The sequence below is a fragment of the Falco naumanni genome, chromosome 21 (genome assembly GCF_017639655.2).
Source record: "Falco naumanni isolate bFalNau1 chromosome 21, bFalNau1.pat, whole genome shotgun sequence".
NCBI lineage: Eukaryota > Metazoa > Chordata > Aves > Falconiformes > Falconidae > Falco > Falco naumanni.
Window position 1 is genome coordinate 265978 of NC_054074.1, and position 23811 is coordinate 289788.

Consider the following 23811-nt stretch of genomic DNA (forward strand, 5'->3'; position numbering starts at 1 on the left):
GAATAAGGCTTTAAGTATCAAAGCTGCTGTTATAGTAACTGTTCTCTCTGACCATTGTAAGGCAAGAGCTGCCACCTTTGGAGTCCCAGTTGCTGGACAGCTTCCCTGTACTTCTCTCTGCATTTAGTATACTTCTTTGTGCATCCTGCAATTAAAAATGCATCCTTCTCTATTCCTCTGTCCTCAGAGGTTATTTATTGCTAATTCCTAACTGTTGTGAAAGACTTGAGATACCAGAGATGTAATGCAGAAGAAAGCCTCCACCAGATTCTCTCTTTCCCTTAAAGCCTTTGTTTGTGCTACTCCACTCTGCACCACTGCTCAGAAAAACTCAGTGTATCAAAAGACGGTGAAACGACAGTCACGTACTAATCTAAAGCTTGGCTGTGTCCCAACACTTGTGTATATACTCTGTGCTACTCCACTTCCCTAACTTCCCGCCTGCCTTCCCTCCTACAATCACAGTAACAAAAAGGTACACTGAAAAACTGGTTATCCAAGAATCTGGGTATGGTTGGAATCTATTGCTGGGTTAAAACAATTAAAAAATTGTGACCGTTGGAAAGATGATAACATTAGGCATGCCATCCCAACATCAAACAGTGCCACAGACAAATAAGCCATGGGTCTCTCCCTTAATTCACATGCATATACAAATGTGGACAAACAGCACTTTTTTTTAGGATAGGCAGGTGAACCTTGTTAGCTACTCCTTTGGAAGTAGTGTTTCAGAAGAGTCTAGTGCAATCAAGGTGTGACTGCTTTTAATACATGCTAGAAAGATCAAATTAAACACTAGGTAGAACCTGCCTTGACCAATTTAGGGGGTGCTAAAGTACACACCACCTGAGCTGGCTTACAGCTGTCAAACACATTAATTAGAGCTGACATGTTCAAAAGTCTTTAAATCATTCACTGGGCATCTCTGCAGACAGGTTTTGTATTGTTCTTATTCTCCTCTTCTAGAAACTGATGTAGTGTAGTCACTGCCCTACTAATGGTGGGATGAGCATGCATCACCTCTTCACTAGTAAAACTGCACCCCAGGAGAGAGCTGTGCAAATGCCGCTAGGAATGTTTCTGAACAATTACTGTTACAGCAATGTGAAACTGTGTACAGATAGGCCCTAGTCAGAGCTGTGTCTATACTGCAGTTTCAGTTATGACTGCAAGTGCCCGTCTGCCATAGTTCAATGTTCCTAAATTAACACTGGTACTCTGAGAAGACATCACATAGGAGCTCCATCAACGCGGACCTACGTTTGTGTAGGGAATTCTCACTGAAGTTTGTGCTGCTGTGCTTTCTCTGTGATTGTTTCATGGACTACCTAGATCAACGCCGGTACAGGCAGGCAACTGTAACTTCAGCGTCACTGTGACCAGAACTCTTACATGGTCTCTTCTACCATGTACATCGTATTTGGACACAACATACTCAAAGGCATACCTACAAACAGTCACAGGCACAAGCAGAGCCTCCAGTGAACTCAAGGAGACAAATGCACATGAACAACTTTGCGCTCACTCCTCACTCACACCTCCTCCATGACTATGAATAAATGCTGGGTCAGGACCACATGAAGGCTTATCTTGTCTGAATTTGTTTTTCTTTTCTTTTAAATCTTACATTCCTAAAAAAGAGAGTCAATGAAGTAAACTTGTTGCTGTGACTACACTGCAACAGAGTGCTTAAATCAAACAAAAACTTAGATGAGATTAAGAAAAGAATAACAAAAACTAAATAAAGGGAATTTCAAAAAAAATATGTAAGCAGGCATTTACACGTTTGAATCTTCTCATGGGGATTTGAGTTCCTTGGAAGATGAGCAACTTTCCTGCTCCTTCCTTTGCATTGCTTCATAGCAAATGCAGCATGCTTGTGGACAAGAGAAGCTGCCTGCTGCAACTAGTTAGCACCAACTTTTATTTGTTTGTCAGACTTCCAAACCTGAACTTTTCTACATGTGGAGTCAGGCATTCCCATTTCTATTTCTGCCTATTTTGCATCACTGTGTGACGGCAGCAATTCACCTAGTGACTCCAAACTCAGGTTCTTCACTCATGAAACAGAGAGAAAACATCTCTGTAAAGCAGAGCGGGGAAGTACTGCTCTTCAGGTGCTCACACTCTTCATTCATTTCCATCTCATACTATAGATTTCTATAGCTCTGTTTCTCTCAAGTTCAATAGCTCAGTCACTGAGCAAAACCAAGTAATTATGAGCCACAATGCACCACAAGCAGCAAATGCAGAAATGTCAGAGCATGCAGTTTGCGCATAATTTTCATGCCTGATGCCTAAAATTGTTCATCTAAACTCTTTGGAAAATACTTAGAAATAACTATTTTGTTCACAGCAGGAGAAAAAGATTTTGTTTGTCATACATCTTCCTTTTCTTAGCCAAAACTAATCTGCATCCAGACACGGCACAAAGCATTTTCACTCACTCTTCGCACTCAACAGGCACACATGCAAATAAATACGTTGTCAGCACACACTTAGAAAACTACTCTGTACATAGTCAAAAACTTTAAAGTTTTGCACCAAAAGAAAAGGATAAAAAGGCATTTTGAACATTGTGCTGTTTGCAAAAACTATTCCTTTCGTCTGTTGTCTGTAGCACAGAGTTAGCCATAGCTGCGGATAAAATGAGGGGAACAGCTACAGTCCTGTAGCACTTGACACACGCAGTAGTAGTGACAGCCTGGCACCAAGGGCCATCCCGTGTTAGACACAGACACACAGAGATGCACGGGCATGTGCACTCAGAGAATAGATTCTGGGTAAACAAGAAGGCTAATTTTTCTTTTTTTTTGTGCCCTGAAAAAGAGAGGAAGAGCTAAAATATCAAACCTGAGGTTCTGTGCATATCAATTGGTAAGAGACATGCTGCTGAAACATTAGTTTGGCTTTATGGAAGCAGTCATCAGAAATTCAGTCGCTAACATTTCAGCCGTATGGTAACGTGCATCTCATCCTCAGCAGATGAACAGATGTGCCAACAGCTGAAGGGGCAAAAAGCTGGGTTCCAACACACATTTCATTTTTCACTACCTGGAAAAGACTTAGGAGGAAGTTGGGGCCAATTATGGAAAATGAGTAGGGCAGGAAAGAGATCTTCTTAAGTTCCTGTCTTCCCTTTTAAGTACATCAAGCATGCAGAAATTTCTCACACGTGCTTTGCACCCAGAAGCAATGCTGGCATTAGCCATAAACCACTGCATATAGGTTAAGGCTGCACTGACCCTCAAATAAAAAAGCCTAATCCATTGTAAATATGCAGAAGACACTCAGTTCTGTTACCACCCACTGCTTGCTACTTTCATTCAGTTTTTAAGGAGTCTGCCTCTGAGGTATGGTCTCTAATTACAATTACAGCAAAACACTGATTAGGATGCACATGGCAACATCATAGGAAACAAATATAAAATTGTCTTGACAAAGTAACTGAATGCATTTATTGGGATGGTATTGCTTTTAAATAGCCTTAATTTCCAAAGAATTATTACTTGCTAAAAAAAAGAAAATCTTTATGGATCTTTAAGTTTTTGAGTGCAAGATTCTCCCTCTCTCTCCTGCTAATACCTGAGAGAGTAGACCTAGCATAACTCATCAGGGAATTTGCTGTATTTGACTGCAGGAATGCTCATTGTTCCAATATATTTGGGGGTTTTGTTGTTTACTACAAAGATTGTATGGGTTCTCAGTGAATGAATATGGAAATCAAGTCCCAGTCTGGATTAACCTTCAGACTACCACAAATACGTTGTGCTTCTTGGAAGTAATCTGTGTGTTTGTACACACGTGCACATAAACACACACACACACAGAGGCTATATACATCTGCAATTTTATACCTCATTCTGATCAGATTTGTAGTTTGCTTCATGAAATACAGTAATGCAAACCAGGCCACTCATTTCTCTCTGTAACATGAATGTGACCCTATTAGCGTCAACCTTGAGAAGTCCAGGACACAGTGCAAATCCAGGTAAATGGGCTTGGTTAGGGATGTTATATCCACTTTATTCTGGGCTGAGCCTCCATTCTTTCTCCTCCCTTCACTCCCTTAGTTTCCTGGTCCCCATGGCTAATGCTCATAGTCTGCATATGCCCCTACCGTTTGCTTCCATCCTCACAGAAGAAACACCCTATGCTGTTGCTGTCAGGACGTCTGGTGTGGTACAGTAGGAGGAGGTTCTAGATACTAGAAGTCGTAAGGCCAACTCTGGGACAGCAACTCAGGAGTCCTTTCCAAAACGGCTGACATCTGTCCAGATCCTTAATTCTACTGAGAGAAAAAGGGGTTTAAACTAAATGAATCACCAAGGGGGTTTCTTTGGAGGAGTCTCATCAAGCACAGGCATAGGCCCCATCCTGCTTATTGTGGTGGCAGGAAAATAAGCAAGCAAGCACATCGTTCAAACTAAGATACAGTTTTGTGCATGCCCCACACCTTTTTGCACATTTTAGACCCGTTCAGCAGTGCAGTTTTATCTTCACTTTGAGCTGATGGCAGCCACTGCTGCATGAAAGCCCCAAAATGGCTTCAGCAGCTGGAACGCCTGTATCAAGACAAAGCAGGGAAAGAGATCTGCATGACCTACTAGAAACAGCTTGTGCTCCAGTGCCCAGACATGAAGATTCACATCATCTAAGAAAAAAAGATTCCCAAAAAAATGCATAAAACCAGCCCCAAACCTCAGCTGCAGGAGCAAGACAGCCTGCCCTTGATTATGGAGATCAGCACAGAAGTCTGTTTAACTTCCAGCCATCCATACTGAAAATTCCTCAGTATTTGCTTCCTGTCATATTCTTTGCAGAGCAGAGCTCGTATTCAAGAAGTCAAGGACTGTGGTACCCATAGTGCGTTCACAGACTCTGCAGTGTGAACCAGTTTTAGATTCCACCACTTGCCTCCTCAACTGTAACTCCAGAGTGGCTCAGGGCCGAGAGGTTCCCATCCCTGTTCCCTGGGTGTCTCAGCACCACCAGAGATGTTACCTTTGGTACCCCTTGCTGAGGATTCTTCTGTGCATTTTAACCTTTATCTCAGGAGGCAAACACAACATTTTACAGAGGACAGAGACACTCTCTCCCCTCTGTGCTCTTGTTCTGCCTCATGAGAACACAGGGATGATGGGTCCCAGTCTCCTGCTTATCAGCAGTCCTGGAAGTGGACACGGCTCCATGCAGTGCCCGTGGTCAACCGCCAAGTAAAACAGACAAGAATGGGCATGCCTGGGTGAATGCAGCTTTTTCTTCCATCTGGAGCTACAAGCCTTGACGATAAGTGTGTGACTGGGTGTTTTCATCCATAAAGAGATCTTCAAGACGTTGTTACAGGGAGTAGCTGACACATCCCATCTATCTATCTATGTCACTATGGTATCTAGGCACTGTATAATTTCACATTATAGCTGATTATGGAAAACATTTCCCTAGAAGACTGTTGGCCCTTTAGTAACACTAATGCCCTCTTTTGTGACATTCCCCGGGACTGTTACAAGAGCGGGGCTTGTCTGCACTAAGAAATTTACCATTAAAATTATACAGCCATTTCATACTGCGTAACTCCCACTCGGGATGCTTTTCCAAAAGAGGCACTTTTCTGATCTTATTTGTGTTACTCAACTGGGGAAAGGCATTATTATTTGGAATAATAATAGAGATCATGCTGTTACACCTACAGTACTTTAACTACGCTGATAACTGTTGTAACTTTTTTTCAAGCCAACAGACCTTTCTCAGTCTCTGTCATTCTCCATTCATCCAGTACTGTGCCACAGGAGAAATTCTGGAAATCCAAAGAAACCTGCAATGACAGTCTGTAATCTGAGCTTCTGTGAGACCAGGCGTTTTGGGATTGGATTTGTCTCCTCCTGGACTAGACAGGAAAAATCTTCCCCAGCTGATTTCTGCTAATACCTTGATCTGTGGCCCATCAATGAGCAACTTATTACAAAACCTACATCTTTGTATTTCAAGGTGTTTTGCTTTGGTTGGATGTACTGTTCATGAAAAGGTCTAGGTGCCAGAATCAGGCTTTCAACATGCATATTTGCAATGACAAATTCAAAATTCCCTTTCCATTGATGTTCTTGGAGGCATCTTCAGACTTGCTGCTGCAGTCGCTACCACTAAATGCCACTAAATCAGTAAATCCATTTATTGAAATAGTCATACAGAGCTGCAGCAATGACACACAAACTCAATCCAATTCAAAGCTCTTCTAAGCAGAAGGAAATAAAGATTCAGCGCTGTTCTCTGTGAAACTTGAGTAAAAAAGGGTGGAAGCTTATGGATGTATATGGTAAAGAAAAGGCCATTCAGGGGACAATACAAATGAACCCTAGCAATAACTCAACAGGGACAAGAAGGTGAGTGGTGTCCCACTCCTTTAGCAAAGCACTGAAAATACCTCTGGGATTGTCCAAGGCCCCTTGATTCAAGATATGTCTTTCCATCAGCTCTCTGAAATGCTCAGCAGTAACATCTGGAACCCCCATCCAATTATCAGATGAAATGCAGGAGGATCAAAGAGAGAGTTTCCCAGCTCTCCTGAGAACAAGCTGGAGCGTGGGATAATCAGCAGCTTCTGACTGCTGCTAACCACCTCTCACTCATGAGCATCTTCCCCCGGCCTCCCCACCTGCATGTGCAGTCCCCTCTGCCTCCAGAGTACCAAGGGCCCCTCCATGCGTGTTTCTTTAAACCTGCCTGTAACAGTCGCTGCCCTGACACGTCCTAGAAGTTTATAGCGGTCTCTTTTCTCCTCTCGCCATTAACTGGAGGCAACGCCTTTTGGGACATACTTGCACTGCTTGGGAGTGGGGATGAGGGCAACAGATGGGAGGGTTGGGGGGGGTCAGGAGCTCCAGGGATCCTGGTGCATCTCCAGACGGGTGACACCAGGCGAAGAAGGTCCCCCGTGGAGAGTCAGCCAATTCACGACAATCACACCAATATGGCTACGTGCCGTGCTCACTTTATTAAACAAACAGGTCGTATTTATAACTTAAACCGGCCGCCCACCCGACTTTACACACAGGTGATTGGATGAAAGACTCTGGCCATGCGGGCACCCGTGTCACATGCTGCAGGCACCTGATCAGAGTGTGCCAATGACTGTGTCGATTCTGCGGTTCCCAGGACTTGCTCTGCACCTGGCTTCTTGTTCATGCATAGCTTGTTTTATTTCTCACACTGCTTGTTCCAAGGACAATTTAAAGTTGCTCTGCAGCTTCAACTAACAGGCCTCCTTGGTTGTCCAACCTGGACAACGGTAACATATGTCCTCGGTCCTTTAAAAATCCCTCTACACCCCTCCAGCTTTCCTGTCAGTCCCTTCAGGTACTGGGAGCTGCTCTAAGGTCTCCCTGGAGCCATTTCTTCTCCAGGCTGAACAACCCCAACTCCCTCAGCCTGTCTGCACAGCAGAGGGGCTCCAGCCCTCTGAGCATCTCCACGGTCTCCTCTGGACTTGCTCCAACAGCTTCATGTCTTTCTTATGTTGAGGGTCTCACGAGAGCAGAGCAGAGCAGAGCAGAGGGGGAGAATCCCCTCCCTCGCCCTGCTGGGGATGTAGCCCACGGCATGGTTGGCTTTCTGTGCTGCAAGCACACGTTGCTGGGCCAAGTTGAGCTTCTCATCCACCAACACCCCACAGTCCTTCTCCTCAGGGCTGCTCTCCATCCGTTCTCTGCCCAGCCTGTGCCTGTGCTTGGTATTGCCCCAGCCCACGTGCAGAACCTGGCACTTGGTGCTTCTTTCCTACTTTCCATTAGATCTAGAGATGTGGGTGACTTTCCTTCTACGGAACGTGCAGCAAGAGCACTATGTCAAATCAAGGTTCTCTCTCTTTGAGTTTCAAAATTTTTTCACAGATTGGTACTTGCATAACGGCTGCTTAGAAAAGAAATCTTTGCCCAGAGGAGCCTGCTGTGTGGCCCAGCTCCCAACGAGGTGTTCAGGCCTGCACATAACTTTTAATACCAAAGTGCAAACCACTTCTGTTTTGATGGAGTTCTGAGAGTTCCGACACCGTTTAGGTAACAGCATGAAATGTTGGCATGTGGCTGAACTCTGTTGATTCAATAGCTGGTAAATATTCCCTGGCCAGCCTTCCAAAAGTAATCTGTCCAGGGGGATGCAGGAGGCTTGGCAGCAAGTAAAGCAGGGCTTTGCAGGGTAGGGGGGTGGTTTCTCATTGAACGTGTCCTCAGGGAGACTGACATGTTTGAAGCAAATGGGAGGCTGGTGGAACAGGTGCACACAGCCAGTGTGCATGTTGTAAATAGATGTTGTAATTGCTAGCCTTAGGCTCTGTGTTAGCAATTACTATATCCAAATATAAAAAAAATTGGAAAATATCAGAGCTGCACAACACAGGACAGCCCTGGGAAGCACAAAAGCCAGGAAACAAAACCAGTGCATTTACAGGTACCTTAAATCTGCATCTACGTGTTACATGGTTTGCTGTTAGATGCTGGCAAAACAGAGTGTATTACCTCTGGAAGAACTAAATTCTGCAGCAGAGTAATAGTGAGTGCTGCTTATCGTATGGAGCCTTTCCCTCTTTGTAGACAAGTCAGCTAAGAAGTTAATTGTATTTGTGATTGTTTTGCTAAAAATGGTCTGGCGCTGGAGGCTGTCCCAGTGTGCCTCCCCAGCCGAGGGCAAAGCCGTGTCTTTTTGCTACTCTAACGTTGTTCCTTGCTTGATAATACCGCTGTAAGGGTACCCAGTCATTTACAAGCGGAGCTGCAACCCTTTGCAGCCTGGGGTCAGATGGGAAGATGCCGACAAGTGATGTTACAAGGTGGGACAAGTGCTTGCCCCTGTGTCTCTCTCACTTTCGTGCACTCTTCAGCCTTTGCCCTCAAGACTGAAGCCTTTTGGCCAGGAGGCTCCGTGAGGGCCACGGCTGCTTCTGGAGTGCCTTGTGCAGAATATGTAACAGATAATAAAAACGATTATTGGTAATGAATTATTTAAGATTTTGTTACTCCCCTGTTTTCCTTTTTCCCGACGCAAAGTTTCCCTTACTTTCTGCTATGAGGTCCCTCTTTTTTTAACTTATTACTGTGAGATTCTGCCTTATTCCGTCCCACCCCCCGCTTTCCATCGCGAGGCCTCCGGGCTTTTCATAGGATTTGGCAGTAACCTCGGGTTTGCTCAATCTGCCTTCAAGATCGCTAGCGACCACCCTTTGGTCAGCAAACCCCCTTCCCAAGGTACCTTTTCCTCCTGGGGACTACGCTGCGCGCTGGACGTCTCTGTGCATCTTACCAGCCTCGGTGGCCACAAGCCAGCGATGCGCCACTGCTCCAGCGGCGTGCTCAGAGGCTCTACCTGGGAGGTGTCCTTTAAACACCCCTAAAAACCCCAAATCCAGCCACACCCCGGTGACAACAACAAAGCCACAAGCTCTACCTCCTGCACCAAGGGCTTCAGAGTCGAGAGGGAGCACCCACGTCCTCGTGAGCACCTGCTGGCAGGGGCCACTGGGTTTCCTCTCTCACCTGAGGCTACCACCCAGCACGGCGCACCATCTAGGCTTCCCCCTCCACCCTCACAGCCAGCTGGGGAGCTCCACGGGTGAGCGAGAAAGGCTCCCACCAGGGCAGCGTGCCCCTTGGCTTTGCCGGGGATGTGCAATAGAGCTCGTTCATGTGACAAACTGACAGGGGGCAGGAGGCAATGAAGAGGTCCGCCAGGCAGCTCGCTTTCCAAATGCGGACGCTCATCTCCCCCCGAGCTCTCCCCATGGCCAGCCCCACGGATCCCACACAATTCAGCCACCCGCCCCATCTCCCTGAGGGGAGCAGGTTTGCAGGCGCTTGCCTGACCTGCAGCTGCTCCATCTGCCTCTCCAAGGCTGCCACTTTCATCTCCCAGCTTTTCCTCAGCTGCTTCTCTTGCTGCAGCACCTCTGACTTCTCAGAGAGCTCGTTCATCAGCTTGCCGCACCACTCCTGTAACCTGGCCACCTCAGCGTTTTGCCTGCACCAACAGAAGCAGCGTTATTGCAGCCCGCAGGCCAGTCAAGCATCCCTGGCGTTACCCAGGGGGAACACATCCTCCTGTGGGCCTGATAACAGGGCTTGAAACATCTCAACGGTTGTGTTGGCCTGCTTCTCGGACACGCCTGGTCCTTCAGGGATGGGGTGGAAGGAGCTGACACATCAATTTCAAAAGCTCCGTTTCCATCACAGGAGACATTCCTCTCCCATGAAATAGAAGACGCAAGGATCTGTGTTCCCAGACACAGGAGAAAGCACTCTAAGCAGCTGGAGTCTGCTCTGTAATTAATTGACCACTGTTAATCACCAGGCAGTAGGGGTGGTGGTGGGTGGTGGGCTCTCAGCTTGCCATTCCCTCAGCCAGAATTCAGCAGGACCCCTTTTTCTTGCCTGATCAGAGACAGGTCATGCACATACCCCACAGCCCAAGTGTGATTTGCACATCCCTTCTCCATCATGACCCCCAAAGCTGCAGTGCTGGGGGGACAGGACACGGGTCTACCCAGTCCTGCCTGCGTGGAATCTCTGGTGTGTCTAATATAGAGGCTGAGCACACGCAGACTTCTCTGGGAACAAAATGGAGGCGGGTCTGGCCTTCATCCCCCTTCCTGGCCTTGGTTCTTCACACACCCCAGAGGTACCAAGTACTCTGGGGGCCTTTTCCCCCCACCAGCTCCTCAAATCCCACTGATGTCAGCGCCGGGCTCAGCAGCTTTATTGTGAGGAGGCAGGCACCAAGCTGTGACGTGGTCTCTGCCATTTCCCAATAAACCAACTTGAAATTAAAAAAAAAAAAAAAAAAAAGAAAAATTATTTAAAAAGAAGAAAACCCGGGGGAAAAAAGGGTGGGTTTGTGTGGAGTTTCAACAGGAAAGCCACAAGAAGGGGAGAGAGAAGGCTGAAGAGCCTGGCAGTGCCCAAGGACCACCACCACACAGCACCTGCAGGGACAGAATTTCAGGGGTGCGCTGAGGCTTAAGAGAGCAGGAGCAGCCTGCGCTGGGCTGGCGAGGCTGTGCTGCTGTGCCCTGTCCCCACGCTCACGCTGCTGTGCCCTGTCCCCACGCTCAGCCTGACCCCATGGCAGGGGACCTCGGGGTGCAGCCAGTGTGAGAACACTCGTGGCTGGAAGGGAAGGCTTCTCTCCTTTGCGTATCTTGGAGAAAAAACAGAGGGGATGGCTGTTTGCAGCACAGCAAGCAAGGCGGGGAATAAAGGATCTGCTCCCGGCCACAGCAGGGTCCTTCTTCAGTGACCTCAAACACCTGGCTGACTTGCAAACTTAATAAAAAATTAGTAAATAATAATCCGGAAAATAAAGCAAGAAAATAATCTCTTTTCACTACATCATTGTAAATGCATCAGCACCCAGAAATACACAAAAGGATTCGTGCCAAGAGCCACCCATCAAAGAGAGGCTTCCTTCCATGCTGGGTCTCACTTTCACACTTCTTGCACTCCAACAAACAAAAAAAACCAAACCAAAACAAAACAAAGTAAAAAAGAAAGAAAAAAAATAATTTCACCAGTTGATGTACAAACAGAGTCTTCCCTTTTCACAGATTTGTGGGTTCTGCCTGCCCCGATGTGGTCGGTGCGGTGCCCTTGGGAACAAACGGTAGTTGTACAAAACAGTATGAAGATTTTCTTACAAACATATGCCTGCAGTGTTTACTGGTTGGGTTTTTGTGTTTGGGGTTTTTTTTAAGTTTCAAAACTAGGTTTTAGGTCACGAATGGCTTGCAACTTTTTTCTACAGTAAATCAGGCATATATTTTTAGTTTTAGTTTTAGGAATGTGTAAGGCATTTTGGTAAGCTGACAGTAAGGTCTAGGTCACAGACTCATCAAGCTGAAGTCCCTTCCTTCAAACTGTCCTCTTCCCCCTGGAGAAGGAAAAGAGAGGTGGGTTACTCAACTGGGTCTCAACCTTATTCTCATGGCAGCTCAAGCATCAAAGCGTTTCACAGATGGGCCAGGTCCTGCCTTTTGAGAAGGGAGAACCATGACCACCATCTCCTGTGCTCCCAGAGCTTCCCAAAAGCCACCCAGATGGTTTCTGGCAGCAAGTGCCACCTTGTCTCCGGTTTTCAACCACTGCCTGACACGCGCTTCCCCCTGCCCTCCACCAGCACCAAGGGGAGGGATGGCTGCGGCCACCACCAGTACCGTTTCCTGAAGCTGTTCTTTACACTTCTTCATTCTCCCTTTGGCCAGTTGGTCCTGGGTAACCTTCAGTCGCTCCTGTAGTTCGCTTGCTGCCTGGCCCCGGTTCTTTCTTTTTTTTTTTCCTAGTTTTTCCTACATGGGAGTCAAAAGAAGGCATCTGCCTGAGTCTCCCTTGGCCGTCTGGCGACACTCCCCCCTCCAAAACATCTCGGGTCACCTCAGGTCTCCACTGAGCTGCCTCGGTGGCCACAAGCCAGCCATGCGCCAATGCTCCAGCGGCGTGCTCAGAGGCTCTACCTGGGAGGTGTCCTTTAAACACCCCTAAAAACCCCAAATCCAGCCACACCCTGGTGACAGTAACAAAGCCACAAGCTCTACCTCCTGCACCGAGGGCTTCAGAGTCAAGAGGGAGCACCCACGTCCTCGTGAGCACCCGCTGGCAGGGGCCACTGGGTTTCCTCTCTCACCTGAGGCTACCACCCAGCACGGTGCACCACCTAGGCTTCCCCCCCCACCCTCACACCCGGGGGGAGCAGGTTTGCAGGCGCTTGCCTGACCTGCAGCTGCTCCATCTGCCTCTCCAAGGCTGCCACTTTCATCTTCCAGCTCTTCCTCAGCTGCTTCTCTTGCTGCAGCACCTCTGACTTCTCAGAGAGCTCGTTCATCAGCTTGCCGCACCACTCCTGTAACCTGGCCACCTCAGCGTTTTGCCTGCACCAACAGAAGCAGCGTTATTGCAGCCCGCAGGCCAGTCAAGCATCCCTGGCGTTACCCAGGGGGAACACATCCTCCTGTGGGCCTGATAACAGGGCTTGAAACATCTCAACGGTTGTGTTGGCCTGCTTCTCGGACACGCCTGGTCCTTCAGGGATGGGGTGGAAGGAGCTGACACATCAATTTCAAAAGCTCCGTTTCCATCACAGGAGACATTCCTTTCTCATGAAATAGAAGTCGCAAGGATCTGTGTTCCCAGACACAGGAGAAAGCACTCTAAGCAGCTGGAGTCTGCTCTGTAATTAATTGACCACTGTCAATCACCAGCCATTTCAGACTTTCTACAAAAAGAGAGTGCCAAATTCTTCCCCCTAGCTCCTGGTTGTTCTGTATGCACCAGGCAGGTCTCGGTTCTCTGCAGCATCGCTCCCATCTAAAAGACAGCGACATTTCTTCTGAAGCTGGTGAGCACAAGCTCTCCGAAGTGTGGAGAAATGCTGCAGCGCCTTCTGGTCCCCTCTGCCCCCTCCGCTAGCATCAGCACAGGTGACTCCAAAGCAGAGAGGGCTTCCCCTGCCCTTCCACTTGGGAAAAGCATCCTTGTTTCCCCTGCCAGGCCCACAAAAGCCATTTGGCAATCTCTTCCTCACTCCCTCCTCTACCTCCAGCTAGCTGGGGCGTCTGTAGAAGCACCCTCAAGAAAGGGGGTGGCCAATCATGATGGACAGCCACCCCCAGGGCTTGCCAGAGGGTGGCCCCAGGCTCTGCCCCCCACCCCCACCCCTAGTCTTACTTGCTCTCCATCTGACTTCTGATCTGGCAGAAGGCATCACTCAGGATGGAGTTCTCCTGCTGCAGGCGAGCCAGCTGCGTGTCGGGGCCATTCTCCAGCTGCTCCTGCAGGGTGCGGATCTAGGGAGAGACCAACAGGGGTTAATGCCGCCGCTGCCAGCCCCTCAGCTCTCCCCTGAGGAGCCCACTCCATGGGCAAGAGGGACTGGCAAGGAAGCCACAGCGAGGTGTCTGCTGATGCTGACAGCCCCTGCGGCTGCTGCATCCCGTGAGGATGCTCCCACATCCCTCTTCTAGCGTGAGCACCACGGCTCAGGAGCACTGCGGGGCTCTCGCCCCTCCCCGAGGCTCTGGTCCCCTCGTCCACCTCGGTCTTCTCCAAAAGACCAGGCAGCTGCCACCGAGGGCCAGCCGGCAGCCAGCGGAGGAAGCTGCAGAGCACCGCGTGGGGCTCACCTTGCCCTGCAGCTGCTGCGTTTCGCTGACATGGTCCTGGTAGCTGGCCTGCATGCGTGCCTGCACCGCTGCCATCTCCTGCTCGCGGGCCAGCAGCTGCTCCTTCAGCTTGCCCTCCACGGCCGTCGCCTTGGCCCGCTCGGCCGCCAGCTCCTTCGAGGAGAGAAGCCACCCGGTCAGTCCTCAGCCTAGGAACTTCCCTGCTTTAAGGGGACTCGAACCAAGTGGCCTCCTAGCTCAGAAGACTTTAAGAAGTGTAACCCTTTCGGCGCTGCCCCCAGGCCCAGCTACACCCTTCCGCACTTCCATTTCCTCCTGCATTAAGCTTTGGGCTCAGTGGCCACTGGATGCCACTGTTGTTCCACATTGGGCCAGCTAAGAGACAGGAGTGACGGCCTGGAATTTTATTCCCCTCCCCGGCCCCAGGATCAGTATCATCACATCAAGTTTGCGGCAAAGCAGGAAAACTAAAAAAAGAAAACACCCCCACAAATGCCAACACAGACTCCCCCCCCCGCCCCCTGCCAAGGCAGGGATGCTCTCTCGGCCGGCTGGGTGATGCCGTGCCGCTGCCCTGGGCTGCCTGCACAGGCCGGGGTTTAGCACAGCACTCAGTGCACAGGGTGGCTTCGCCCTCTCCTCTCCTGCCTGCAGGCAGAGGGACCTGCTGCAGCAGGGTCCTGGCGGCTGCGGGGCAGGAGGTGCTGAGCACGACGCGCCGGGGGTCCCTTCTGACTTCAACACCCAACGAGAGGTGGAGGCAAGGGGCTGAGTCAGGCAAGGGGGCTGTAAATAGCACCAGGCTCCTTAAAAAGGGACTGTTCAACACCTTCTCAGCTCAGGGGCTCTGCCAAGAGATGAGAAGGGCTTTACTGTCCTCCGTAGAGCAGCAGAAAGCTGCAGTCTCTTACGGGCACGGCTTTAGCCCGCTCCTGCTGCGGCTGCCAACAGGGCACGTGCCTCCCCGGGCTGGATCAGGCCCAGGAGAGGAGCTCAGGTGGGCATCTCCTCCCCTTTTTGGGGAGAAAACAGCAAATGGATGAAGGGCCCAGAGAACCCCTGGGCTTCACCTCCAAGGGCGGGTAAGACGCGGGGAGAGGGAGGCACACGGCGAGCCGTGAGGCGCAGAGCCTGTGCCAGGGGTGCCGGGAGGGCTGCGCGCACTTACCTGACTCAGCTCCTCCACCTTGTTTCTGGCAGCGGCTGCAGCCTCCTGCTTAGTGGCGAGCTGCTTCTCCTTCTCCTCCAGCTGGCGTTTCAGGACAGTGACAGGGTCACCCTTCTGCTTGGCCTGCCGGCACAGGGTGGCACATCAGCGGGGACCACCACCTCCTGCATCACCACGCATCCAACCCCTCCACCCCACACGCACAGGGTCCTGCCCTCTGCTCCAGGGGAAAATTCAGCTCCCATCTCTAAGGCTGACCCTCGGGGGACAGCCTGCCCGAAAACGAGCTGCCTTCACCCCTCCGCACCCCCGGAGGCTTGGCCCAGCCCTGGTGGACACGACGCTGCTGGCAGCCCTACCGCGTGCCAGGTGTCCTGGACGATGCCCGCTCTCTCCATCAGGATCTCGATGAGCTGCTGGGCCTCCCCCTCACTGAACACCGTGCTGCTGACAGTGGACACAAGCGTCTTGTAGGGCAGGTAGAGGGGCCCATCCGAGTCCGCAGGTGCTGGGGAGGAGAGAGGAGGGGTTGGGAGCGCTCGAGCCAACGGCAGGGCTGAGTAGCATCACCTCAGTTGACTTCAACCCCATAACTGCCATTTCACGCCAGCAACCGCCCAGATGTCCACAGCCAAGTTTGATACCTCTCTAACTGAAAGCAATGTGACAAGCGCTGGGGACGGTGCTCACCACAGACAAGCGTTCCCTGAGCCAGCTGCCACCTCTGCCTGGCTCTGCTACTGCTCCTGCCGCCCTGCCACCGCCCTCCATCACACTGAGCGATTCCAGCTGGAGCTGGGCACGCTTTGCTAAAGCCAGGGAGCAGAGACATGGTGGGCATCAGAAGCTGGACTCCATCGTGACACAGCCTCGCTGGGGGACTGTCGCTCCACGCAGCGGTGCCAGTGATGCAGAGCAGCAAGGTCATCTCCTGCCTTTCACCAGGCAGGTTCGTTCCAGCTCTTTGCTAAGGGAACGAGATGACTCCAGCCCTTCTCCGATCCCTCTGCCGGCTTACCCGACGGGGATATATGCAGAGGAACTTGGCCTTACCTGGCTCGCTCTTCTTCTTGGATGCAGCCACCTTCTTGACAGGTCCATTATGCTTCTGCTCCTCATGGGCTGGAAGAACATTGCTTTTCTTTATGGTGACAGAGCTGACCACTGGAGCACTTTGGTGCGCCTCTGGGACCTGTCCATTAGGTTTCTCTTGATTTTTCTTTTCTTTTCCTTTTTTCTCAACAGCTTCCTCTTTCTTCTTTTTCTCTTTTTCCTTCTGCTGAGTCTTCTTAAGCCCTTTGCCTTGCTTGGCCAAGGCTTCCTCAGAAGGACGGAGGACCTTCTCCACGAAGGTGAACACCAGGAAGATCCCAATGGCCGATACCACCATCAAACCTCCAAAGAGCACAACCTTCAGCATCTGAGGGACATCCATCCTGCCTTATTCTTCTGTGCCTGCAAGACACCAGAACAACAGTTAGTGGGGAAAACAAAGAGGCGCAACGGCCTCTCTGTGAGCAGCGAGTTTCCCATGTCCATCTGTGTTGTGTGGGCAACCTGCTGACACCCCCCGCCCCCTCCCAGGTTTGCGCTCCTCCGCTGCGCTGCCTGCGCACGGTGCTCCAGCCACACCGCAGGGGCTGCTTGCACTGGCTGCAGCAAGCTCCAGAAGAACCAAAGAGGGGGGAAGAAAAAAGCAGGGATGCAATCAGAGACAGCCACGAGCAAAGTGCCCATGCCATGTCCAATGGGACGCTTTTGCACGACCCTGGGCAATACCTGCAGCCCTGCGGCAGTAAGAGAGCCCGTTTCCAGACTGCCTGGTGCAGTTTGGCCAAGACCTGGGCTCTCCCTGGGCCACCTGGCCTTATCTCTGCACCCAGGCGCAGGTGGAAGTGCATCCAGGGTCTCAGCTTTGGAATAAAACACCCCCCTGGAAGGGGAAAGCATGCACGGGAGAGCTTTCCCCAGCTTTGCAACAGCCCTGGCTGCCTCCCTTTGCCACCCGCACCCTGCGGCACTGCTGGCCTCTGCCCAGCCTGGCAGGGAGGACACACAGTGACCACATCCCACTGGGTCGCTGCTCCCAGCCTCCAGTGACGAGAACCACCCCAGCAATGATGCTACAGACGCCACACAGAGAACCAAGACGCTACCATCTCCTTGCAATGCAAACACCAGGAAAAGGCCTAAGTTCAAGCCAAAAAAAAGCAAAAGCATGGTCATTAACCATCTCATCTCCCCAGCAGATGCCCACAGGAAGAAATGAGACTTGCAAAGGGAGCATTGGATGTGGTGCTTCTCTTTCCACCTCTGCTGTTAACTGGCGGGCATCCGTTCCCACCCTCCTCTCCACGCTCAGGTTCTCCACCCGTAACACACGGAGCCACAACGGAGACTGTACTGCCTGCTCTGAGACCTGGCAGGCAGGGTGCAGCCCCACGCGGAGGAAGATGCTGCTGCCTCCACTCTTCTTAATCGCTAACTGAACCCCGTCTCGAGTCTGGAAGCCAGTCTCTTTCCCGCTGTCCCACTCGTGCGTTTCCCCCATGGGCATCACCTCCACGTGGCTCACAACCCCCCCGATGCTGCAGTCAGGCAGTTCATCTGCGCAGGGGCACTCCCCAGGAGGTGCCAGGCTGCGCTTTCTCGTGATCAATGCATCAAGCCCTCGGCTGTCAGAAGTTCCCATCCCCGCGCTTAACTGTAAACATCATTGAATTTCCTCTTTAAGAGGTTGTGGGCTGGGGACGGAGGGAGTGGCTGGAAAGGGAGGAGGCAAAAATAAGAATAAAACTAAGGAGATCAGCATCTTTTCAAAACCTCAGTGCTCACAGGGAGAGACCTCAGAGCCTTTCCCTTTCTCACAGCCGACAGCGGCGAACTCACTCACAGCCGAATCTGCACTGGTGCAGCCAGGGGGTGACAGTGCAATGGAAACGTCGTCTCCAACCCCCAGGGGGGTTGTTGAGGGCTGTTTCAATCAGCAGCCCAGCTCTCCCTGCCCGCCTCGCCAAGCATCCCAGACAAAGCAGCAGAGAGCCGGCAGGCGGGCAGGCTGCCAACGCCAGCTGGAACCAGCCTCCCCCCCCGGCAGGACCAACTTTCTACACCAGGGCACCGCGCGAGATCCCAGCTGATACTACAGGCATCGCTATCCTGGTCCGTCCCAGTCGTTTGGGATTTCAGCGGCCTCAGCCGGCTCCATCCCAGCACAGCTGGTGCCAGCCCCCTCCCTCCTGACAACGCAGCATCACTTTGGGATGGTCCCCATCGGGACAGAGGGATTATTCCTAACCTGCAGGGTGAAAAGGGATGGATTTCCTCTTCCTGGCAGGAAACAGAAACGAGGGTCCAGAGAACATGTACCCACGTCCTTCTGCTGGCTTTAGGGCCAGACCAATGTGCCCCGGAGCTGACGGGGGCGGAGCTGAGCACCCTGCATTCCTCACCTAGCAACCCCAACAATGCGCTGGTACCAACAGAGCTGCTGACCTCACACTGCCACCACGTCAGACTTAGATCAAAATTCGCCACTCCAGCTTAGGGCAAGGGCATCACTGACTGCTGGCAAATGCTCTCCAGCCCCGTCAGCTGCTCCCGCCACCTCCCAAAGCAGCTGGATGCTGGATTGGCCTTTGGTTTTTGGTTGTGGATGGCTGGGTTTTTTGAGATACTAGTGAGAGATGAGAACTTCACAAGTGAAATGCCCTGTGATGCAGCTCAAATGAGCTCTGGCTAAAACTTACACTGTCTGACTGAATTTTAGAGGCACTAGAACTGTGCGCAGGACAAGAGCAGGTTTTGCAGTGTCTGTGACACCATAGCTGTGCCACGCAGAGCAGCACATCTGCACCATACAGGCTAGAAACCATTAGATTCCTTCTAGAGCTGCTGCTGTGGCAGAGGACGTTCAAGCCTGTGTCTGTTGAAAGACACGATCTCAAACATCCTGTGCAACAGTAGTAATTAACAATGCCCTTGATTTAGAGATGTGGTTGTGATTACTCATTTCAAAAGGCATTGCATCTCCACGTGGAGAAGCAAAGTTCTGTTCAGCCTGTCAGACACTGTTAACCAAGGAGTAAACATCTTGCTGCAGCATTCAGAGATTTCATGCTCAGTCGGCGTGGCTTGTAGCCAGAGAGCGCTGACCCCCTTCAGTTCCTCCTGCTGCACTGGGCCAAAATCTTGCAGACAGACAGGATCGTTGTGCAGCAGTGCCAGCCTTCACACGACAGCTGGCCAGTGGACTCGAACTAGCCAGGGAGGCTGTGCTGCACAGGTGGAAGTTAAAAAAAAAAAGAAATCCTGAAGAAATTCAGCTTTTCTCCACATCAGATGGGCTTGGGTTGGGCTCCCTGATCTCCAAAAAAAGAATCCATTGTTGACCCCTTGGAGCAGCAAAGCCTTTCTGGTCTCTGCAGCCCAGATTCTCACTCTGATTCTTTCACCCACCTCTCCAGAGCCAGCGGGAGCTGAGTCAGCCATTGGAGCCTGCCTGTGTGTAGCTTCCTCACCCGCCATACCCAGGGTAGCCCTAGAAAGGAGAGATGCGCTCCTGAGAGAGCCTGCAGTGAAAAGGGGAACAGTCTGAGCACGGATGTAGTGAAAACGTTCTCCCCGGTATTTCTACATTGCTGTTTGGCGTGTAGCCAGGTGTCTGCTCTGACACACGTCAGAGAAAACCATCCAAATGCCTAAGCCAAGGCAGGGCTTACCTGCTTGGTGACCCGATTGCCTCTTCTAATGTTACTACCAAGTACATTTGATTGATTACTAGCATGCTGGAATACCACATTGAGTGTTTTGCCTCTTTTTTAAGGCATAAAGCATGAATGCCAAGCAAACGGGCCAGAGGACCTGCCCCGAGCTTGCATTGCTGAGAAGCCAGGAGGCTCCCTGGTCGTAGCTTTTGAAGCAAGTCCCGTGTAGATGTCATGCAGTGCCACAACTCTACAGGCATTCCTGCAGGAGCGGGCTGGAAACTAGGACCATGCGTGGCAATCAGTTAGCTGAGGGGAATGTGCTCGAGCTTGCCTAGACAACAATTAACATGATGAGGCATGTTTGCAGAGCACAGGGGAGTGGGAGACGGATGGAGCCAAGGATGGCGTCAAGGAAAGGTAACACCTTGCTGTTAATTGATGGTAGTTAACCACCAATCAGGGATTGCCTAGTATGTAATTCTTAGCTTAAAGAACCAATCTGTTTAAAGCACGCAGCTTCTGAAAACATATATAAACTCATGATTGTGTACAATAAATCGGCAACTTGTTTGCATCAAGCTGCGTCCCGTCTCTTCATTCGCCGCACATTCCATGTTTTAATAGATCAGTTATGTAAAGCAACCATTCTAGGCAAGGGTTTCACTAACTGCAGGGAAGCTGTCTGGTAGAATAAAGCACATTTTGGAGATGTAGCTCGTATGTACAAATGACCCTCAACAAATCAAATCTAAGGATTTCTCTTGGTTTATTAATATTTGCATTGGTTGTCCAGCAGCCCAATACTGTCCCCAATGGATTAACGCTAAAGGTCTCCAAAAATGTTGGTCCAACGCTGCAAAGTGTCAATGTATCATGGGATGAAAGAGGGGTGGGGGTGGGGGTGTGAGAACAAACTGGTTCCTGTTCTTAATTTTCTCAGTTGTAAAAAGCAAAATTCAGTCAGTCTTTTTGAGGCTGACGTGTGGAATTAGACTCTATAACTCAAAAGTTATAAAGTAGGTATGTTTATTGCGCGCAGATGCATGGGGGATCGCTCCTCCACAAGCGTGCATGCCTGAAGTGACGAACCATCTCACATTTATACAATAAAACAAATGAATATTCAATTGACGCCTATACATATTCGTTACCTAAACCCCGCTTCGTACGTTAATTTAGCTTATCAATCCGTTTGCTGGAATGTGGTGGTCTTGCAGGTTTGTAGGTGATTCATGTCCTTGTGACCATCCAATCTTCTCCAGCAAGGAGACTTAGCACTCCCTCCCTCTAGATAGCATTGGAATATCTCTCATCCTTTTCTCATTCTTTTTTAAATAGCCCCTTTGTTAGAGGAAGAGGGGCAGGTGTCTCCTCAAAACTGTAGTTGTCTCCTCAAAGCTGTGTGCCTATGTGACCAGACACCACACCCATGACCAGTCACCATACCCACATTCCTTGAGCAGACATATACAATCACAGTCGGTGTCCATTGTCCCCATTTCACACTATTTCTCCATATCAGAGGCTGCTGGTCAAATGGCCAAACTCAGAAACAGTTTCCCCTGTAACCACTTTATACTAAACTGAAAACCTGTAGTGAAAGTTAGGCTAAAACCACCTGTTGGCACAAAAACTGGGTTAAATTCTTAGTGCTAGCAGTTGCAGAGCAGTACTAATAAAGGCTAATCCTGAAGTGAAACAGACATAAAATAGACACATTTTTCTGGAGAAATAGTCCTAATCCACTCTTGTAAACTCACGGTGCAGTAATAATATTTAAAGGTTCACTTGTTCTAGAGGTTCAGTGTTCTTGTTATGAAATGCCTTGAGTTCTCCTTCAGCCTGAGGGATTCTATCAACTACTTTTCTGTTGACATAGTTTAATTTAGAACTACCTTCATTTCTCTAATACACACTTACTAGCGGGTCAGATGCTTCTGAGGCTTCTACAAATGCAGATACTTCTATCGGAGTGCTCCAGTTCTATGGGTAGTACAGTGAAAAGAAACCACATCTCAAAAAGTGGTATCCTCAGCCCCAGGCTTTGGTCACTTGGTCCATTTGTTCATAATTACTATTGATCTAACTTGGTAGAACCAATCAGCCTGACTAATATGGCTCTATCTGGGCTTTTTGTCTGTTAGCTTCTTTAATTCTGTAGAAATGCATGGAAATATCACCTAGACAGTCTGACCTGAAATTGAAATGCCTTTTGTATTTCCAGGTGGAGACCTGCCTGGGAGATGCAGGGGGCTGAAGGGCCACAGATGTGTGAACTTGAGCAGATGATGGGCAAGTGAGTCCTGGAGGAGCAGGGGAGAGACGGAGCTGATCTTCCTCCCTGGTGGGTGCCTTGGTGGCCAGAGCCATGTGCTGCTTCCAGCCTGAAGGTCACTTGGAGCAGCTTGTGTCCCCCCGCCACATCTCAGCTTCGCCACCTACGAAATGAACTTTATGGTGTTTTTTAAAAGTGCTTTGAGCTCTACAGGTGGACTGAACAAGCAATTATTCTGCTGATGGTTTTGTAAAACATTCATCCGTTTGTAATATTAGTAAGGCCTTATGATTCGACCTGCCGATATGGGGGCGTGGGGGATCTGCAGAGGAATGAAAATGGAAATTCTGTTTCCCCGTCCTCAATGCTGGACAAAGTCTGCCTGAAAAAGTTGCCATTGTAGCTGCTGGCGCATTTCTATTTTTAACATAGCTTTTTTTTTCAGTATTAGAAATTAAGTTGTCCTCTTCATGGGAGCTCTGGAGAGCTAGTGGTATTTTGACAACCCAAGCAAATGAAATCAAAACAGTTCAAAAACCAAAAGAGGATCTTTAGTCAGGCTGCTGCATGGCCTTGGGTTTCTGTTTGTGCTTTTTAACCCTTTAACTCCCAAATCTGCTCCATACCCGAGGGAAGGGACGTTTTTTTTAAATTCAGCATTCCCCTTGGGAATGAATCCTCTCTATTTCCTTCCCTCAGACTTTGAGCTAACCTGTGAAATACAAGGCAATCTCGTGACTGTTTTGGAAGACAAAAGCTAAACTATTTTTAAAAGCTCTTTCCAAGAGCATTTCTTTCTACCCTGCAGGGAAGGAAACCCAACAAAGAAAGGGGGAGAACCCATGTGCCTGCAGTACCTCTGTTTTTCCAGGCATCTTTGAATTTCTAATTTGTAAAATGCTCTTTAAGTGGCCTGTGCATCATCACGTGTCTGGGCTGGAGGCACCAAGTACAGGGGTGGACATCAAAGTAACGCAAGGATGGACACACATAGCATCCAGTGTGCCCCTGAAAATGATCCTTTTTCTTGGCCTGCTTGTTGGAACATGGTCTTGCAGTGCAGCCTCCCGCTGCCAGGACATGGCGCTTTCCTTGGTGTGGGATGAAGGCGACGGTCTCCTCTGCAGCCTTCTCCCCTTTTGCGGACAGGTACAAGGCACTGGACTGTCCCAGCAACTGTGAGACGCTAACCATCCTCAACGTCACCCCCTTGGAAGTAGAGGCGCATTTCTCCTTTGAGCGCGATCTCAAGGCGGACACGTTCCTTGTAGAACCTCCCAGCATGAGGCTGAAACCGAACGAGAAGCAGGTAGGGGACAGCAGGTAGGGCAGGCACTGGTGTAAGTGCCCAGGAGCCATTCCTCCTGCTCACTGAGTGCTCTTCTGTATTTCTTGTTTCGGGGACGGGGCTAGAAGCTGAGCATTTGGGCGTACCCCACTTCAGCTGGTCTGGTGGAAGACAAGCTCGTCTGCCGCATTAAGGAGAACCCAGAGCCGGTGGTCT

The 23811-nt window shown here is 50.1% G+C and overlaps 1 protein-coding gene and 1 long non-coding RNA gene across 2 annotated transcripts in view; both read right to left on the minus strand.

Moving 5' to 3' along the window:
- LOC121080185 overlaps positions 1 to 5836 on the minus strand; it is a 14637-nt gene extending 8801 nt beyond the window's left edge. The window contains exon 1 of the long non-coding RNA XR_005825281.1: positions 5826 to 5836. This is a non-coding gene — a long non-coding RNA (uncharacterized LOC121080185). The remainder of the gene's footprint in view (positions 1 to 5825) is intronic.
- A 5826-nt stretch (positions 5837 to 11662) lies between these two features.
- On the minus strand, positions 11663 to 16743 carry LOC121080161 (ribosome-binding protein 1-like). Its single transcript, XM_040578032.1, has 9 exons — positions 16626 to 16743; positions 16377 to 16547; positions 15683 to 15831; positions 15324 to 15446; positions 14156 to 14308; positions 13701 to 13819; positions 12751 to 12904; positions 12194 to 12325; positions 11663 to 11910 (listed from the first exon to the last, which is right to left on the minus strand). Exons 1-9 carry the CDS (start codon positions 16741 to 16743, stop codon positions 11872 to 11874), a joined length of 1158 nt encoding a protein of 385 aa, XP_040433966.1. The 3' UTR covers positions 11663 to 11871.
- Positions 16744 to 23811: the final 7068 nt, after the last annotated feature.

Excerpts from the sequence above, each read along its gene's own strand:
- LOC121080161 (XM_040578032.1), bottom strand. The coding sequence starts at position 16,743 with ATGCTGAAGGTTGTGCTCTTTGGAGGTTTGATGGTGGTATCGGCCATT. Across the intron at positions 16,548-16,625 it reads GGAAGCCTTGGCCAAGCAAG|AAAAGAAAAATCAAGAGAAA; the intron begins GCAAAGGGCTTA and ends AAAAAGGAAAAG. Across the intron at positions 12,326-12,750 it reads GGCAGATGGAGCAGCTGCAG|GAAAAACTAGGAAAAAAAAA; the intron begins GTCAGGCAAGCG and ends ACTCCCATGTAG.